This window comes from Opisthocomus hoazin, chromosome 4 (genome assembly GCF_030867145.1).
Source record: "Opisthocomus hoazin isolate bOpiHoa1 chromosome 4, bOpiHoa1.hap1, whole genome shotgun sequence".
Lineage (NCBI taxonomy): Eukaryota > Metazoa > Chordata > Aves > Opisthocomiformes > Opisthocomidae > Opisthocomus > Opisthocomus hoazin.
Genome location: NC_134417.1, coordinates 4,529,683 through 4,550,224, shown reverse-complemented (window position 1 = coordinate 4,550,224; position 20,542 = coordinate 4,529,683). Strand labels below are relative to the sequence as shown.

The window sequence follows — 20,542 nt, the reverse complement described above, 5'->3', positions numbered from 1 at the left end:
TACTGTGCAATTGCAAAACCGTGCATCTCAGGAGCTGATTTCCACTGCTGCAGTAGACTTCAGAAAGGTTAATAAATGAAGCTTAGTTCTTGTCACAACCCCTGCAATGCATCCTTATGTTGGGCAGAGGTTTCAGGATTTGGATCTCTGTTCTCTGTATATTTTGGCCAAGAAGGCAATACGTTAAAACTGAGGTTGCTGAACTCCAGCCCAACCTGAAAAGCCAAAGTCTTTAGGATGAAGGGTCAAGGACTTAGCTAAAGCAGTGAGACTTCCCTACTGCGTCGTGTTCTCCATTCCAGATGTATTGTGCAGTCTTCCTCGAAAGCCTCAGCATGACTTCACGCTCTTCCTCCTTTCAGACTTCTGCCCCACTGATCGCATCAGCTAATGAAAAAGTCAGCGCTCCCTTGGATTGGCTCATGCCAATCCAAGCATTCTGATCCCAGTTCCTCCCCAACTTCTGTCATAAACAAACCGTTCCAATTTATTCTGCATCTTTATTCACTTATTTTCTCCCTTTATACACTCCCTCCCTTTTTCTCTTCGCATGTCTACCGTTGCCTTTCATTTCCTGCAGCAGGGAGGTTCAGCCCTGGGACCGTAATTTTGCTTGGGCAGCTCTTTGCTGCATATGTAAATGGCATATTTTGGCATGAGCTATAAAAGAAAAAAATTAGTTACTAAAAAACCTCCCCAGGGAGAGACTCGTGAAGTGTCTGAAGAGGCTAGCGAGTAATTGATCAGAGGTTTTTAGACCTGAGTGCCAGCAAGTGAGAATAGTGCAGGTTTGGCAAGGTGATCCCGTTGTCCCTGCCTGAAACTTCACTGAACCTGGTGGATAGCCGGAAGTGAGAGTTTTGTGGAGACTCGGCTGGGTCCCTTGGATGCGGCGATGACTGAAAGTTGAGGTTGAACTATCAGTGCCTACATACAGCACAGCATCTGGCTTCAAGGTTACGAATAGAAGGGCCACTAAGCCTGCCTTCTGAGAGACAAAGCTCCCTGGGATGGCTCTTAGTCTGTGTTTCACCTTGTCCCCTCTGAGAGACTGCAAGGGCAGGGGAGGACAGACCCATAGCTCACTTGAGTCTGTTAGTCTTTTCACGTTCCTGAAGACAGAATTTATTGGTCTGGAAAGGCTGTCTGGTGTCCTGTGGCCTCAGGACTAGGAGAAAGGCAACCAGGGAGGTCGCACTGGTAAGCAAGTGATACCATCCTGTGGGTGTGAAGTGGGAATGAAACAAGGATGTTGTCACTAAGTGTTTTCTAACAAGACATGTTAACAGAAGTCATGGTTGGAAATCTGTCTAAGCCTCCCAGTTAAACCAGACTAATTTCTGTCAGCGACAGCCTGGGAAAATCAGTGTGATTGGTTTGATCTGCTTGGGATCCATCCCTCCTTCCCCAGTCCAGGCATGAATCCGGAGCAAGACTTGATTTTGCCCTTTGGGAGCCAGGCACGGATGTGTGATGTGTAAAGATATATCTTGGTTCCTATGGAGAACTGTGGACTTGCTGTGGTAAAAGGCTGTAGGAGTCTCTGGTGCAGGCTAGAGATGTTTCACAAATAATGGACAGCAGTTGTGTTCTTGTTTCTCTGCCTCAGTCTTCACTGTAGCTGAAAATTAGCAGGAGTTGTTCACAAGAGTGGCAGAAATACTGTGCATACATATGCTGAACAGGATAGCCAAGCCAAATGCTCTGTAAGTGCATGCTAAGGAATGCAGCAACAACATCTCCTGCAGGGGAGAAAGGCTGCAGTTTGGATTAGCTCTCAGAGCTGTGTTCACCCAACTTCCACGGAGGCTGGAGGACTGCAGCTGCTGAACTGCCTCTTCGTCTAGGTGTAACTTCCCACTTTATTTGTACTCTTTCAGACTCTTGCTCTTTTGGAAGAAGAGGATGACATAAATCAGATCACAGATTATTTCTCCTACGAGCACTTCTATGTTATATACTGTAAATTCTGGGAGCTGGACACTGACCATGATCTTTACATCAGCCAGAAGGATCTGGCTAGGTACAGTGATCAAGGTATGCTGCCTGCAAGCTGTGGTGGGACGAAGGGGATTGCTGAAAGTAGAATGTTCCCACCAAAGAGTAAAGCCTAGCTTTTATCTGGTTAATTTGATGCTTCAAAAAAATTTAACTGGAGCCATCCATCTCTTACACAAATGCTGATTTACAGAGCCGGTTGTAGGGGCTTAGACATGGAGAAATGCAGTACACACTATTTTCTGCATGAGTAGCTAGAGAGGGAGCTTCTGTTCATGTGTGGGTCACTGTCAGAAGGACAAGCTGAAATAATGTCCTGGAACTTGCTTTTTATTATGTGCTAAGGGTTTTGCAGGAGCTGGGAAGTAGGGACAAGAAGGACAAGCCCATGTGAACGTCAAAGATTGCTGAAGTGCAGTCTCATTACACATGAGAGAAATTCTGGAGTCCGGTGAAGCTTGGTGGATTTCAGTTTGCAGATGCACTCTGGAGAATGTCTCTTGAGTTGGGTGTGGAACTCCTTTCCACAAGTTGAGCAGATGCTGTGAGTTTTTAAAGGTTCAGGGTCTATGGATAAGTTAATGGAATACAAATCCACAGAGGGCTAAAAAATCCAAAGGCACTTGTTCTGTATGCTTGTGCTAGATGGAGGTACTCAGGTCAGTTGTTCTTAGGATTGTCCGTGTTCTGAGAGCATGATATGCCGGTGTGCTTACCTGTTGGGACTCGTGATGTCCTGGACAAAAGCTAAGTTATTGACCAGTGTGTGCAATCCTGAAGACAAAGCCTTCTTGGACTCTTCCCTATGGTTGCTGCAGTTTTTGGGAAAGTAGGCCTGGGACAGAGAATCAGATTTGGGGGAACGGGATGTTTGGACACAACGTGTGACTGGAGGCGGTAGGAAAGGTGAAGTGTGTGGTAAGGTGCTGTAGTGCTTAGGGCTACAGGGATCTGGAGGTGTGATGAGTTGTCAGGCATTGCTGGAACTCTGGAGGTGGGGACAACATTTTGTAGGAGCCAAGATCTTAGTGGGCTGAAGTAAGAAAGAAGGAAAGGAGTGTGAGAATGACAATGCTGTAGGTGTGTGTGCGGGTCAGAGTGGTGCGGTGGGCCACAAGTCCTGAGAGCAGGGAAAGCCGTGGGGATTCTTCGTGAGTGTGGCAGTCACAGGGGTCAGGAGAGTTGGTGCGAGGGCTGCATGGGGTGAGGATGAGGGGTGCCCAACTTCAGATAGGTAATACGGGAGACTTGGTCCCTGCTGGGAATGCGAGGATGGCGTATTTCTTGCACAGGAGGCTTTAGAGCACTGGGTGCCAGGGAGCTAAAGATGGAACGGGTGCTGTGGGCAGGGTGAAGGGGAGAAGCCGTCAGTGCGGCGGTGCAGCAGCCCGTCAGCGCTGTGCCAGCGGGATCTGAGGGGTGGCGCAGGTCGGGTCTGCCTGGCTGGTGTGCTGGGAGCGTGCCAGGACTACAGAAGTGGTAGAGAACATGCAGGAGGAGCTAAGGTGGGGTCTGAAGGGAGTGTGTCAGCAGCAGTGTGACTGGGAGGGTGAGGTCAGCGTGCAGATCCAACCCAAGACTGGTACTTGCTGCTTGGCTGGAGTGCCTCTGCTATAACAATCTATCCCACACATTTCCTGGCTGCCAAAGCCCTCCCGCTCACCTAAAACAATGCTTGTTTTAAATTGTCCTTCCCTGCAGTAGGATTGCCACAGCTAATGCTCTGCTAAGAAGTGTTTTGTGGGGATTTGGTGTGGGATTTTTGCTTGATAACTGAAACTTCTTTTGCAATACACACTGAAATAGTCTCCTTCTATCAGCAGGATTTGCCTGTGTGTCAAATCCTACAGCAGCAAAGTAGAACTAACGCTGCCCATGTCCAAGAAACCATATAACACACAGTTGCCGTGTTTGTGGGGAAATATGGTGTTTAGGAAGATACAAAGGCAGACACACTGGAAGAATTATCTTTGTTTTTTACAAAATGCTGCTAAACAGAGATCAGTAAAGTAGTTAGGCAGTGTAGATAGAGCGTTCTTTTAGTAATGGGAAATGGCTTGGTGTGGATTCAGCTTAAACAACTGATGGTAGTTATTCCTGTGGCCTGTAGCTTCATTTTCTCTGTGTTTTCTTCGTTTCCAGCTTTATCAAACAGGATTATTGAGCGAATATTCAGCGGCGCCGTGGTGAGGTGAGGAGTAGCATACTGGTTGGGGATAGAAGGGAAGGGAATTTCTGTCAGGCTGATTAGAAATGCAAGATACTCTTAAAACCCCCCCCTGATCGGAATGGTTTCAAACATGGTGCTCCATCTGGAGCTGCCTGAAAGTGGAGTAAGACTTCTAGGTATCTTAAGAAAACCAAAAACACCATAGGATGACCAGCTATAGACCTCATTGTAGAACAAGCTGGGCATAGCCAGAGGGGACATGCAAGCACTGTGTGTTTGTGCCCGACAGTGGCACAGGGATAGCTAGAAAGCAGTGCTTTAAAGTCTCTGAAAAATAGAACAGCCCAGCACTTGTTGTGGGAGGGGATGTGGTGGAGGAGCCTCAGCTCTGCAGTGACAGCAAGGCAGAGAATGCTGTCCCTGTGGGGAAGCACATGAGGGCTGGTGCTGGGGAGTGTGGGGAGTGCAGGCTGAATGAGTGACGATGCCCTGTTTTCTCTCACCAATGATCTGGGGCTTTTGAAAAATACGTTTGATAACATTCTGAGTATTTAGGAGCCTGGTGATTTGTTGTTTGGTTTTTTTTTGTCTCTTTTGTGTCTTGCAGAGGCAATGAAGTTCAAAAGGAAGGCCGCATGAGTTACGCTGATTTCGTGTGGCTCCTAATTTCAGAGGAAGACAAAAGGAGTGCTACAAGGTCTGACTGATTTCTGTGTCTTAGTAGAAGTATTGAGATGAGCAGATAAGATTATAGAAACTTCAGTGACCTGCCGCTTTCTACAGGAGACGGCAGCTTGGGTTCCAGTGATTATTAGGAAGAAAGTAACTTACTGTCAATGTTTGGTCAAATCATTTGCCTTTCTTGAGGAGAAATTGTGTAGAAGCAGAGTTTTTTTGTAATGTTAATTGCCGTGGTAGTCATCAATACCTTTGGTTACCCCATGCCGTGAAGCACTGGCTCTGGGGATAAACCGGTGAGATGTTTGCAGCAGGTAGGCATGTTCCCTTCATGCATGTAGGACGTGCGTAAGAAGGGCTTGTAGGGCCACTTCACTGTGTCGCTTTGTAAAAGCTGCCCGTGTGCCTGGTTTATACAGCCAGTGGGACACTATTGCACAGAGCTGAACTAGATCTGCATGCGATTATTGGGACAAGGAATCTTATGAATAAAAATGAGAAGGAGAATTCATAAATGCAGGGTTGGACTATCCAGAGGTGAAAGGAGGGCATGGAGTGCAACGGCCCGAAAGCATTGCCGTCTGTACAAAGGAGTAGAGGAGACAAGTGCATACCACACCTGCCTCGTCACTCACCGGGCCACTCAGGGATGGCCAGTGTCCTGCGTTCAGAGCTAGTTGTATTTGGCCAACTTTTGCTGCTGAATCAGATAGGGACACCGTAACCTATTTGAGACAGCTGAGCTGCAGCACAGTGGACACTTGCTACAGCTACCAGGTGAAATGGGTCACGAGCATGGCTGTGCTCACAAGCCAGCTAGGAGACTAACAGGAGTGTTGGCCTGTGCCCTGCTACTTCCCAAAGGGTATTTTCATCCCTGGTTTTATGCCAGCCTTTGGACAGAAGAGCATTAGAGGATGGGGGAAGGGGAAAGTGCATTGCTGCAGTCTCTGCTGTATGGATTTCCTAGTGCAGTGCTGTGCTTTCACTAGTCCTGTTTCTTCTTCCTAGCATTGAGTACTGGTTTCGGTGCATGGACCTGGATGGGGATGGAGTGCTCTCCATGTATGAACTGGAGTACTTTTATGAGGAGCAATGTGAACGGATGGAAGTGATGGGCATAGAACCACTGCCATTTCATGATTTGCTGTGTCAGATGCTTGATCTCGTTAAGCCAGAGAGGGAAGGTAAGTCCTGTTTAATGGGCATTTCCATCCTCTTTGATCCATGGTAGATTGAGAAAGTAATGTCACTGTGAAACCCATCTATAGCTAGAGCCTTGTGTTAGGATCACAGGCCTGATTTACTGCACTAGGTCAAAGTCTGAACAGTGGCTATTGTGCCATTATGTTGTGCATCAGGAGGTTTGAAATACTGTAACAAGAGACCTTGTGAATTAAGTTGCTGGAACTGGAGCAACAAGTCTTGTATATTCCAGCTGTGGGATGTGCTGACAGTTTAGATTATGAAAGTGGACCATCCCCATTCACATTCTTTCAAATTCACATGAATGTGAAAGACCTCCATATGTATGTGAGATTTAAGCTCAATAAATATACTCATTTATTGAATAATGTTAAAATCCTTGACTGACGTTGGAAGAAATTTTGTAATATTGTAGCACACTGGTGTTATAATTAAAACTTCGATAAGACTGACGAGGAACAGGTCCAGTCTCTCACTAAGAACTGAGTAGCACAATAATGTGGGGTTTTTTCTGTAGGAAGAGTAACACTGCGAGACCTGAAGAGGTGCAGAATGGCTCATGTATTCTACAACACCTTCTTCAATTTAGAGAAATATCTGGACAACGAACAGAGGGATCCTTTTGCAGTGCAAAAGGTATGAATCATCTTTATTTCTAAATATAGGCCTTCTCAAACTCATCTTTGGAAGGCTACTGGGTGTAGGGAAAATCCAGCTGAATATAATAAAACTTTTTTTCACAAGTAAGCCAGTCAAACACTGGAACAGGCTGCCCGGAGAGGGTGTGCAGCTTCTATTCTTGGAGTTTTTCAAGATGCGACTGGACAAAGCCTTGAGCCCCCTGATCTGACCTCGTAGCAAACCCTGATGTGAGCAGAGGCTGGGACTAGAGCCCTCCTGGGTTTGCTCGGTTTAGAAAGGAACTGTGAGATTCAGAACTAGAGATCTCGTTTGTCTCTTCCCATCCCCTACAGAGCTGCAGTCATAAATAAGTAGGCTACATGTGAAGATTCACTAAACACCCGGGCTGGAGTCTGATGCTTAGAACAGCACTAGCAATTTTCCCATTGCCTGAAGAGAACCAGAGAGAACACAGGGGCTGAGGCAGATGAGATGCCAGCTCTGTGAGCAGGCCACGCATGTGGCAGACTAGATGGAAGGTTTGGATGTTGCAGATTGTACCTGGTTGTCAGCCTGGCTGCGCTGTCATAGAATCATAGAATGGTTTAGGTTGGAAGGGACCTTAAAGATCATCTGGTTCCAACCCCCCTGTCATGAGCAGGGACATCTTCCACTAGACCAGGTTGCTCAGAGCTCCATCCAGCCTGGCCTTGAACACTGCCAGGGAGGGGGCAGCCACAGCTTCTCTGGGCAACCTGTGCCAGTGCCTCACCACCCTCATGGCGAAGAATTTCTTCCTAATATCTAATCTAAATCTGCCCTCTTTTAGTTTAGAGCCATTCCCCCTTGTCCTATCACTACACACCCTTGTGAAAAGCCCCTCTTCATCCTTCCTGTAGGCCCTCTTCAGGTACTGGAAGGCTGCTATAAGGTCATCCCGCAGCCTTCTCTTCTCCAGGCTGAACAGCCCCAATTCCCTCAGCCTGTCCTCATAGGAGAGGTACTCCAGCCCTCTGATCATCTGCGTGGCCCTCCTCTGGACCCGCTCCAACACATCCATGTCCTTCTTCTGTTGGGGGCTCCAGAGCTGGATGCAGTACTCCAGGTGGGGTCTCACGAGAGCAGAGTGAAGGGGCAGAAGGACCTCCCTCGACCTGCTGGCCACGCTTCTCTTGATGCAGCCCAGGATACGGTTGGCTTTCTGGGCTGCAAGCTCACATTGCCGGCTCGTGGTGAGCTTCTCATCCACCAGTACCCCCAAATCCTTCTCCTCAGGGCTGCTCTTGAGTCACTCTCCACCCAGCCTGTACTTGTGTTTGGGATTGCCCCCACCCACATGCATGACCTTGCACTTGGCCTTGTTGAACTTCATGCGGTTCATGCAGGCCCACCTCTCCAGCCTGTCAGGGTTCCTCTGGATGGCATCCCTTCCCTCCAGCGTGTCAACCACACCACACAGCTTGGTGTCATCGTCAAACTTGCTGAGGGTGTCTTTCATCATCCTCTCTTCCCAAGCAGAGAAAATACAGGAGGAGATGGTGGCTTTTGTATTGTGCAGTTGTTGCTCACCACTAACTGTGGGATGTTGAGAGACTGGAATTTTGTCAGCTGTTGATGTAAAGTCCCTCCCTCCTGGCTGCCCTTGCATATCCAGTGAAACCAGATGCGACTACGGCTTGAAGACTATCTCCCAGAAGCCTCTTATCTGGTCAAAGTACAGTAAAGTGGAGGGGATGCCAAAAACAAGTCTGGTTCCCTCCCCGCTGTTCCCACATAACCTGTAAGAAGAGCTTTGTGGTTCCCTGGTTCAAGGCTTAAATATATCCCCAGCCAGAACCACCCTATTTTTTGTTTGTTTGTTTAAACCGTATCGTCGTAAGAGCAGTCATGTGGGCCCAGGGGGGATAACCTATTTTTCCCATCTTATAGTAAATGGCAGAGGGCCAAATGTTTCTAAGGATGTTACTCTGTAACCTTCTCTCAAACTGGCCCAAACTTAGCAAACTGTGAAGAGTTCCTCAAAAGATCAGTTACAATTAACGTTTAATTAAAAGATTTTAAATCACTAAGTTCTTTAGCCAATTACAAAGTGCACAGATGCAGGGCTTGCTGAGCTAGAGCACAGAAAATGTGCTGTCGTTAATGTTCAGCATTTCGGAAATGAAGCAGGCCCAGTTTGTTGGCAGCCCAGGTCACATGCTGAGCTTTATAGACGAAGGGATGTATTTTTTCAGTCATTTATGTGCAGATGTTAAAATAATTTAAGATAATTGTGAATCTTTCAGTTGAGGCAATTTCTGACAAGCTGTTTCTATACAGTTGCTTACTATTCCTAGAATTGCTGTTTCACATGTTTAGACCTACTGTAAACAGCTGTAGAGAGGTATGGCCATAGCGTGCTTGACTGTCTGATCTCTGTAGGACGTTGAAAACGATGGCCCTGAACCCTCCGACTGGGACAGATACGCTGCTGAAGAGTACGAGATTCTTGTGGCGGAGGAGTCTGGGAACGACCACTTGCAAGAAGGGTAAGCACAGGCACTGCGCTGCCCTGGGGACACGCTGTTCGGCTCCAGCTGGGGTCTGGTAGGAGCACGCAGACGCCACTTTTCACAGAGGCAGGGGATTAGTGGACTTATCGTTTGGACTCAACACTGGGGCATGTGAAGCCCGAAACAGTTGCTCCAAAAGGCGGTATTGGTGGATCTGTCACAATGGGCTTCTTTGTGGGCAGCCATTTGAATCAGCTACACACACGGCAGTAATGAAGATAGCTGGGAAAAGGGACAAAGCCTTTTCCCTTTGGCAACCATACAAAAAAGAGATCAAGTGACTTTTGCTAGTCTTGGCCATGTATTGACCACGTCTCGCTATCATAGCTTAGAAGCTGTAGCTCTGTTACATTTGTTATACCTAGCAGAGACTTTCTTCAGTCAAATAATTTTACTTTCTGCCAAACTTGATGCCTATTAGTCTGTGCTCTTCATAAGCTGTGTTTCAATGTTCTCATTCATTTACTAAGTTTGTTGAGCCTTTTTTTTTAACACAATGTTGGTTTCTGCAATACCTATACGCTCATTTTTGCAGCCTGCTATAAAATTATGGACAGACGCTAGAGCTATCCTTAGACTCAATGAATTTATGCAGAGCAGGTGCTCCAGAACCTTGCTGTGTGCAAGGGTTTCCTGCAGAGGTTCCTAATGGAGACTCAGCATAATTATCTTTGTTGGTATCTGTGTCTGTGTCAGTATCTTCTTGAGAACACTTCTCTGGAAGTCTCCAGGTTAATGTCACAAACATTCAAAGAGTGCTTACCCTGTGTTAATCTTGCATGATTCAGGATTTCATCCATTCTTGCACAGTATTTGTAGAGCCATTAAAGTAAGAGTATGGAGAAGATTGCATAATTTTCAAAACTTCCCACACTGGAAATTGCTTGGGATAACAGTAGCACCTACTAATTAGCCACAGAGATTTGCAAAGCCATTGAGAGCTATGTTTCCTCTTTCCCTGTGATGTGCATCCAAGCAGCTCTGGGCTGCTCCCTCATCTCCTTTGAGCTGCCTTGCCTTTTTGTGGCGTTCACAATGGAAGATGAGGTAACGCAGGATGGAAGATAAAATTGCTGTATTCCCTGCAGCTGCTTTGCAACACCTGTGTCCTCAGCACAGAAAAGAAATGGGAATCTGCCATAAAGGCTTTGCAGGACCATGAATCCCCAAACTCACCAAAACCAGAGGAAAAGTGGCAGGTGATGTCAGACTTTTAAAGTCTATCTGAAACAGCTCTGTGTCTTCCTGTAAAGAGCATGTCAGCAATCTTGCTGCTTGCTTTTAAGAGCCCCTGAAAAGCTCTGTAGTCATGGCAGCAGGATTAGATCTCATTTGTGGAGCGTAGCAACAGACCACGCAGAAAAAAAGGAAGGAAAAAAGAAAAACAAAGAGCTGGATGCCCAGACAAATTTGCCAGAAACAGGCATTGAGTTTTTGCACATACATTATTTCTGCTGTCCTCTGAGGATGAGAGAAGCAGGGATCAGGGACAAAACCAAGACAGCTTATGAGCTCTGTGAGAGACCGGAAGATTTTTGACGAAGTTAGCTGGCAGAATCTGAAATCTGGTATTTGTCTTATTGATACATTTGAACATAACCATCATTCAGCACTCACAGATGAATTAGTAAGTGCGTGGCACATTTGTGACTTAGCCCTGTCCATAGCTTCTCTGAGGGGAAGGTTTACGAAACCAGTCAGTGTCTGTCTGGCTGTCTGCAGGCTTGCCCATGAGAGAGCACTGCTCCTGGAAGGGGAATCGCTTCAAGGCACAGTGGATACTCAGAGTGACTTCAACGATGCTGTGACTCACTATTAAGAGCTACAGTCGCCAACAATAAGAGAAAGGTGTCATCTTGCTCAAGACAGCAATGAAGCATCATGTTTCACTAGAAGCTGAAGCTGATCGGAACACTTCTCGCTGCTTCGTACATCTGTGTATGAGATGCAGTGAAGAGAGTTGGTTCCCTGGTGAATGTGTACACACGTTGTTGTCTGAAGGCAGAACCAACAGTTGAATCTGACCAACACAAGCTCTTAAAGCAGATACAAGCATTGTTTTTGCAGAAATCCTGTCCTGCAGTCCAGGCTCTTGTCTGCCTGGCGGAAGTGGGCATCGCTTTGTTCACTGTTCCAGAAACCAAGTTTCAGCCAGCTGATGTACGTGGAAGACAGAACTGCATTCACGGAAGGAGATCTTTGTCCATAGGAAGGGAAATAAGGAGGAAGAGGCCATCTTTTATCAGCTGCTGATAGGAGAGGTTCCCCTTCACCTGAGCAGCAAGGAGCGAGGGCACAATGCAGAGCAATCCTGCCCAGAGGCAGACAGGTGGGACAAACACACAGGATCGGATGATGTCGATTTAGGCAGCTTAGACCGCTTTTCTTGTCTCCCTCAAGTTGGCTGATGGCCCAGGTGCTCACTTTCATGTACCCAGCAGCATAAGGAAAGGAAAGGGGGAAGCAGGGCATCGCTGAACCACCCAGTGACAAAATGTGTGTGTTTGCCAGAAGGCCGGACAAAAAATTTCCTGGAGTAATTTGCTTTCTCCGAACAAGGTAGAGTTGCCATGGTTGAGTCTTGAGGAATGGGTGTTTAATCTACATGAGCCCATATGTGTATTTATGGGAACTTGAAGGTTTGAAACTGGCCTGGAAGTTGATTATCTTTAGTGCTAATCTTGTGGAAAAGCTGTCCCTTGGATGCTTCCAGCCATAAAGGTGGAAAGCGCTTTTTCCAAGATGGGAAAGGCAGGCACTGTTGAGCCTTAAGGAGCAGAGAAGAGTGAAGTGGAAAAGTAACTCCCATGGGAGAGGGCAATGGGAAGCCCCTTTTGAAGCAGACATGAGAAGGGTTAGTCCAGAAGCAAAAGGTGCCAGAAAAAAAAAATCATAATGGAGCTCCAAGTGCTGGTGAATGTGCAAGACAAACAATACAGGAAAGAGGTCTCATTCCGCGTGTAGGGGAAAAAGGAAGAAAGCTAACAGAAGCTGGTAAAATTGAAGGAAAAGGGAACACAGAAGGAACATTTCCTAGGAACAGCATTCAAATGGAAATAAAAAGTTTTCTTCAGCTGCATCATCTGAAACGAAGGAGCCATTAGAGAAACTGAGGCACGTGCAGACACGCACAGTGCGTTCCCAGGCGGGGAATGCAGGGAGGCAGGGCCATGCAGACTCCCCACAGGTACCGCTTAAGCAAAAAGAGTGCATGTTGCGTACTTCTGGGTATCCTTGCATGCTTGATCAGCACAGTTATTGGTGTAGGATCCAGACCGCTGCTTCCCTTCTCCCACCTATGCAAGGATCCAGAAGGTGGCAGAATTACTAAGCAGGTGCTTTCCTTTATGGAAGAAATGAAAATGTTGTCCGGGAAGATCTCTATGCTGTTTTTCTCTTCTTCACATAGGGACCACCAGGCTACAGCACAGAATCCTCCCCACAGCAGGATGTACGTACTGACAGGCTCCCAAGGATTTGCTGTGCCTGCACATGGCTTAGTGAAAGGAAAGACAGCACAAGAAGTGGTAGACAATTCTTCCTTGGCACCATCCGTGCTGGGGTCTCAAAGGAGTTAACCTTTTTGCAGCACAGTTTACCAGTGAACAAAACTAAAGCTATTCCGGTGCTTGCCGTTGGAACACCCGCTGTGACATTTCCTTCATAAGCAGCATTGCCTTCAGAACAAAAGGAAGAATTTGAATTTCTGGGGAGCCCTGAGAAACTAACCTGTAGTGTGCTGGGACCGGAGGGAAAACATCTTAAAAACATAATTTCTCAGGAACAGGAATGGGATAAAAGCCCCAAAGCGATACCCTCTGCTGTAGAGCACAGAACCCAGCCAGCCCGAATAGTGCAACTGGGTGGAGCTGAGAATTCACATCCAAAACTCCCGGGGCCATAAATGCCAAGACCTGGACATGAAACTTCAAACCAAGTGAGAGAGGAGCATGACAGCATGACCACAGTTGTTCTTCTGTGGATGTCAAAACATACCCTAAGCCAGAAGATGCTTTGGAAACCAGGTGTTTCTGAGCAAGCCAAGTCTCCTCTAGGGCCTGGATGTGTGGCGGGGCGGCTTTATTTCTACAGTGAACTATTAAGGCTACTGTAAGCTAATGACAATTGTTACTGAAGCCGCATTCAAAGGTTATAATGCTGAACACCAGTGAAAAGTTCTTTCGGAACTTACAAATGAGGATGGATGGGAGCAGAGTCATGTCAGCTGTCAGAATACTGATCACTACAGCACTGTTTTCAGTGCCTTATAAATACCCTCTTCGAGGTTAACATCTTGCATGCTACTGTGTTTTAGCCAGCTGCTTTAGTAGCCGCTGAAATAACTTACCTGAAAATGCTCTCACCAAAACATGGCTTGTAAAGACATACCTTTTATCTTTGCAGATCATTTGAAGAAGACTATGACACAGATGAAGTCTTATCTCCCCCTGAAACTGGAGACAAGTCAGACAAACTAGTTATCTCAGATCTCTCAGCATAGAGAATGGAAGACATCTAATCAATATCTTTCAAACTGGATAGCATTCAGTCCCGAGACACTTAGGGATTTTTCTTAAATCCGTCATTGGAGCAATGTGCTTTATTTTGTACACTGTAACTTGAGAACCCTTTTTCTCTTCCTGTTTAATTGCAATAAGGTAATTTCTATAAAAAGGCTTTTTACAATGTGTTATCATGCACGCTCATTAAAAATGGTGATTGCACCTTGTTTCATTTATATATAAATTCTGTTATGTCCCCAGATGTGCAATAAATGCCAGCATCTAATGATTAACTGCAACAACTGCCTGCAACATCTACAGTGGTCGTTTCTCAGTCAGTTCAGCCCTGCGCCATTCTGACCCCTCGACGTTACCCCAGGAGTGACAAAAGAGCTGCCAAATGAACTGTATTTAAATGTATATCTAGAAAGCTTTTAAAACGCAAGACACAGTGAAGTTCTCCTTTTTGCCTTAGTGTCCTGGAAGCCAAGGCAACACGCCTGTGCGTGGGGAGAGGCAAGTCCCCTTTTGCGCTTTAAACCACAACCTCTTACAGTTGATACTGGACACATTTTACTTGTATGAATTTGTGGACAGTTAAAGCACTGCATGATGTAACGTTTCTCTAAGAATTGGAGATATAGTTAACATTTCTACGTATACTCCTGTGCCGAAGATCTTCCTAGGGCTAGTGTTTCATCTCTGCAAAAGTGTTTTCTAGCATATTTACAAAAAAAGACATATGCTGTTTGGCTGGTGTTTTGAAACTGCTGTGTCTTGTGTGCACCAGTTCTGTCCATTCCCTGTGCTCCTCCCCTCTCTCGTATTGCTAACCTGCAGCCTTCTCCGGGAGACTAACCTGAGGTCATGGAAGAAAAAACCCAACCCTAACCATGTGTGCTAAATTTTTGTTACCAGAGGCATCCTTTAACTGGGAAAGGAAATAGTCTGTAATATTGCAAAAAATTTATTTTCCACCCATGAAGTAGGCCCCAGTCTCAGAGACGAAACGCTGTAACTGATTCTTTTTATAAGTGCAAAATTAAACTGACTTTCCCCATAGACTTGCAGCTGGTATCTCTGGTAATAGCAGGTGCTCTGCTGCTAGAGCTACTCCTCCTTGTCTAGTAGTTTTCTGCGATCCAGCACAGAGGTGAATACAACATATTCTTACCAGTACAGGATTTTAGCCATTGTAGGTACACAAATAGATCTGGTACTTACCTTCTCCAGCTTGGGAGAGGTTTCAGCTGTCGTATTTCATTTCAGCTATTGTAATTGTGCCCAAATATGTGATGCTTGGTTGGCATGTATACACTGTATTTCCTCTTGCCTCTCGGTGTGTATATACCATGCCTCCTCAGGACATCCCTGTGTGCATCTCTGCTGGAATACCCAAGAGACAACTGCCAGTGCCGGGATCAGATCTCCAAGCGGGCCCCTCCTCACCTGCACTAAAGGCAGAACCCACCCAGCGAACAGAGAACTTGTATACAGACGTGCACACTGGTGTATTTGTACATACAGATGCTGGCATGATGGAACAGTAATCCCTAGATGATACCTCTCAGTGCTACTGTTAGTAACCAGAGAAGTGATTGGCTGGTGACTACAATGCAGCTTCAGCTTTCCCAGGAGCCTCTGACGCATCGTGCCAGCCTCCCAATGCCCGGGTGGGATATACTGCTGCCTTGCTGAGGTTAGTAACTCTCCCCTTGGGATCGAAACCTGAACGAGAGGAAGCTTCCAGTTGTACTGGGCTTGGAGATCTTTTTCTTGGACAAAGCTGCTGTTTTACCCAGATGCATATATGCACCCCAGGATCCTGGATTTGGTATTCGGGAAACTTCTGGATGCTCAGGTTCTTAGCAGAGGCACTGCAAGGTAACTTCCATTCCATGGTAAAAGATCTAAGCAGGGAGCACTAACCAAAGCGGGATAAGCCTCTTTGAATGCAACAAGCAGCTGAGAGCGGCTCTGTTCGCCACCAGGGTGTTTGAATCGCATCTCCATCATCGCTATAACCTTGCAGGGACAAGCTTTACTGGGGATGATTCCACAAAGGCCCAAATGCAGAAGAAACTAGGAAATGCTTGCAGGAATGAACATAGGATGGAAGTCACACAGCCACTAACTGTTACCAGCTCCATCCACTTCTTACCTGAAAGAACCTAGGCAGAACAGTTCACCTCTTCACTATCTAGGTCCAGAGTGGTCTTTTAGTTTGATAAAATTTTACATCTCTCCAAAGACAAAGATTCCTCAACGGAACAAGAAGTAGCTGATCCCATTCTAGGCTGAAACTGAACCTTCACGTTACTTCAGCACTGCGAGCCTTTAGCTCCATAAGCAGCAGTACTCAATGTCCATTTTGCCAAATATGTAAAGTCTCATTCCAGAATAACTTAGTGATTGTCTCTTTTTTAACCTGCGATAGCCCTGCCACTTCAAAGTTAGAGCAGGTTTCTCAGGAGCTCATCCAGCTGAGTTTTGAAAAGTATCTCCATAGACAGTGATTGTAGAACCTCTCTGCATGTTCCATTTCCTCCTCCTCCCTATGGCAGTTCAGAGCAACATCCGTTTCCAGGAAGGGTGCATATTCCCAGGAATGCACAATTTTGTTTTCACACAAGGATGGAGTTCGGTGAAGGACTCGTGGACTCGCCTGGTGAGCAGGTGATGCCCTGTTCTCATGCACCAGCTGTGTGTTGGTCCCACACGGACTGTGAAGAGCTGGCACTCCAGCAGCGCCTCGGGCATTGCTCTGTGGGTTTGGCATTTCTGTTCTTGCTAGGTCATACCTTGAGCCCGTTTCTGCTGTTCCTGCTCTCTCCATTCACCCACCACTGCAGGATCTTTCATCTTTTTCCTCCTATGTCTTTTGCAGAGGGGCTTTCACTCAACCGATCATATCAGTTCAGATTTGCACCTCACCACACCAGTCTGCCTGAACCGGTGCCTTGTTTTGAAGAAAAAGGTAAAAAGGGCCAGTTGTTACCTTTTCAAGGTTTGGCTTCAATGAATGAGACAGACGCTCATAGCTGCTCTGCTGAGCACTTTGGCCCCCAAACCCAAGGCCCAACTCTTCTACAAACAGAGGCTCGCTGCTGCTATGACGAGGTAGAGCAATTCCAGACCCAATTCATTTTTTCTAGTAGGTCAACACAACAAGCTAATCAAAGAAGAAAACAAAACCAACTTACAGCAAATGTTTTGCCTTGTATGGGGCTATAAGGACAAGCTACAGAAGCCACTGCTAGAATGATACCAGTGCAAAACTTGCAGTAATTTGTATTTTTTACTCCAGAGCAGAAATCTTCTCTCTTATGAATACACTTGAAAATAACCATAATTCAGCAGCCACAGATTAATTAGTGAAGGGGGTCTTCTACACCTCATTTCTGACTTAGCCCTGTCCACAGCTTCTCTGGATGGAAGGTTTCCAAATCTACAGTACATGAACAAGATAAATTTGGGACCTCCTGTCCTACTTCTCCGCTTTTCTTTCTGGGATAGTCAAAACATAAGATGACAGGGACGTTCGTGAATGCAGATGCCAGAACCTGCTGAGCTGCAACACGTGCCAGCTTCAGAGGGCAGCAGGCTCCCGAGAATGAAGCAACCCGGGAATCACCGCACAGAAAACTCGTAGGAGTCCCCTCCGCTCTGACGCTGCCTCCCGTCTCCAACTGTCGGTGCCACTTTCGCTGTTGCATACCTTTCGAGACAGATCATGCGTTCTGCACTGTAAATCCAGCTCCAGCTGAAGTCTGTTATGAGCTGGATTCCTTTTTCCTTACGAGTAGTCAGAAAAGTGAGTGAAATTCAGTTTTGCATGTTAAAAAGAAATTACATTTGTGCTTATTTGTTCTCTAGTCTGCTTTTGTCTAGCAAAATTAAGTCCTGTGCCCTTACAAACGCCTCGCTTTTTATTCTTGTATTCACAAATATTCTCTCTCTGCAGTACTAAGATGGGAGATACGGCTCGATACAACCACATGCAATTACTGCTGGAGGGGTACTAGCTTGATGCTTTTCCTTCTTCTTCTAAAATCCCAGTAGCAATTGCTACATTACGGTTTCCATCGCTGCCCCAGCTCAGCCACCGTGCGGCTGTGTGGCAAAACAGGCGCAGACGGCAAAATCCATCAGTCTTGGGCTCACAGAAGACGCTGTGGAAAGCCTTCCTGCTCTCCTGAACGGAGGAGTTAAGCAAGCTGACTCAAGATACCTTAACCAAGGTACTGTGCTTAGCTTCTGAAACAAAATCAAACCAAACCAGAGGTCACCGAAGTGCCATTTTCATGGTATGTGCTTTTGGAGTACGGCATTTCTACATCACAGCATCTTAGGTCTATGCAATCAAAACTGCACCTCAATAAAGAGCACGAGCTACTGTAAGAGAAACCCGCCAACAGTGCTTACCCCTCTGTTCCCATCTTTTCTTCTCTGCATCACCAGGTGATGGTTTTAGAAACTGAATATTTAATGATAAAGGTTCTCATACTTTGTAAAAGTAGTTTGGAGACATTTTGTGCTGGCATGGTTTTATCTTTGTATTTTTACTTTGTATTTTCTCCTTTTTTTGGCAAATAAAGGACTTTTGAATTTAAAAAGTAAAAGCTGTCTTGTAGCGGTGGGGCAGAACGTTACTGTTCATCTCCAGCTGCTGCCTTCTCTGCTGCTGCTGAGCTCACACCATCCAGTTACCGGCCCACAGGCCTGCCAAAGCCAAAATCCCAGGACTTCTCAAAAACACCGGGGAAGAGAAGAAATCCTACCAGTTACCTTTCTCACATCCTCAACACAGAGCACCATCTGTCTGGTGCCAACTTACCACAATGCCAAGCTCCCTCATTTTAACCTCCCCTGAAAAAAAAAAAAATACATCTCCTGGATCTTTTGCAAGTGGAAGGGGGGGAAGGAAAGAAAAAGTCCTGCCTTCTCTGACTTCATTGTATGCAGATGTGGCAGCAGAGTCACTGCACAATCGCGTTACTTCGTCTGCAAGACAGACAGGTCGGCACTGTCCCGCGTGCCTCAGTTTGCGTACAGCATAGTCACTTTGTGGTGGGGACCTCTGGATGTCTTCAAAATAGCAGGGGCACTTCAACTTTAAAATTAAATAGGTAAGACCAGACAAACAAGAGGGGCTGCGATGTCATCAGCACTACTTTAAACAGCATTAGATACCTTTCGGAGTGAATTTCATCAGCCGTGCCGCATACCTGGAGTGATTCTAACATACAGAGCTGCTCCTTTTTGTCGTTCCGCTTTTCAGGTTAGTTAGCAATCAAAAGCTTATTTATAAACATAATCTGTATAAACATTAAATACATAAAAAATGTCTGAGGGGCGTGTGCTTCTTGCATACAGTAGAAAGATGCTTTTATTGTGGATACACCAGAATCTTTGCACAATTCATGTGCCACATCTGCGTCACCTTTTTCTTGGAAGTCTACCAGTTCCCTTAAACAAGCAGCCCCTTGCTGTGCCACAGGTACCTCCCTCGGAAAGCGGGCTTCTCGGGTTCTATTTCAGACTGCATACATTGTAACTCTACTGTTTTTTTTACCTGACAATACAAAATTTTATGGTGCTTGCAGGGGGACAGCCTCTAAGCAGCGATGGTGACACAAATGGAAGCAGCTGCGCAAGACGACGTCTGCTACCTGCCGCCTCAGTTTGCCATCACCCTCAGTTTGCGATCACGTCTTAGAACTCCTGTGCGCGTGCAAGAGCGCAGTGGAAGCAGAGGAGTCTGTCGCGACCCCGGTGTTCACAGGCACCGTACCGTGGGGTTAAGACAAGCCGGAGCGCGAGAACATCACCTGCGTGAGGGACCTGCTGGAAGAGCGTCGAGGCCAACACAGCCCAAGGGTGCACTGCCGGTTTTGTTCCCCTGTCCCTCCTCCCTCTGGGATTAATCCCAACCAGTGATTTCACCAACGGATGGTACATGGAAAGAGCCTTTCAACTCAAAACCGAAGTTAGATGTCTTCTCTCTCGAAAGAGCCTCTTCCACATGTTCAGATTCAGATGGTCAGCAGCCCTGGACTGATTTTGTACCACTACACGTCACAACGTGATCCAAAGGAGCTCTGTTCTTTCCATCTTTGCAACAGGTTTTCAGGTGGGGAAGACTCCCACAGTGAAACATCTGACGAACTGCTGCTTTTTCTTTCCGATGCAGCTCTAGAAATAAGAGGATTTTAATAAAGTTTGGAAGTTAGTCCCTGTCTTCAAGAGGATTGTGAAGGAAGCTGAAACCTCACGCACTTCCTATATGAACAAGACCCCCAGGCAGCCTCCTCTGCGCGAACGCCGAGGACGGCTCCCAAGCCACGGCACGGGGGAGCTCCCGCCAGCCCGGCCCAAGCTGGGCTCAGGGGAGCCCCACGACAGCTCTCCCTCAGCAACTCCCCGCACACGGGCAGCGAGTCCTTATAGAGGGCTGTGCTGGACCGAGCTTTTGCTCTAAGCGCAGCCGGCGCTGGAAGGTCCCGGAACGGGACGCTGCTCGTATTGCTATAAAATGCAAACAAACGCTTTTCAAACCAGAACCACTGCAATTATTTTCATCAGCGTTACGATCCTTTCCATTGCTGAGCTGATTCCAGAAGAACTAGCCAGGAGGTTAAGAAAACCAAACCAAGCCAACCCTAATTTAAACAATTACAGAATTAGTCATCAACAGACTAAGTAATATTTAGACAGTAAGTTCAACATATGCCACAGTGATGCCCTTAGCAGTTGCAAAATAGAATTAGAAAACTAACATTTATTAAATCAATTTGAATTTTAATATACATTTC

The 20,542-nt window shown here is 46.4% G+C and overlaps 1 protein-coding gene across 2 annotated transcripts in view; it reads left to right on the top strand.

Moving 5' to 3' along the window:
• PPP2R3A (protein phosphatase 2 regulatory subunit B''alpha) overlaps nt 1-18,321 on the top strand; it is a 62,041-nt gene extending 43,720 nt beyond the window's left edge. For both annotated transcript variants that reach the window (XM_075417674.1, XM_075417675.1), the window contains 7 exons: nt 1,881-2,037; nt 4,141-4,189; nt 4,776-4,865; nt 5,858-6,033; nt 6,570-6,688; nt 9,095-9,201; nt 13,630-18,321. In XM_075417674.1, coding sequence (XP_075273789.1) covers nt 1,881-2,037; nt 4,141-4,189; nt 4,776-4,865; nt 5,858-6,033; nt 6,570-6,688; nt 9,095-9,201; nt 13,630-13,726 — 795 coding nt within the window. In that variant the 3' untranslated portion in view covers nt 13,727-18,321. The remainder of the gene's footprint in view (nt 1-1,880; nt 2,038-4,140; nt 4,190-4,775; nt 4,866-5,857; nt 6,034-6,569; nt 6,689-9,094; nt 9,202-13,629) is intronic.
• Nucleotides 18,322-20,542: the final 2,221 nt, after the last annotated feature.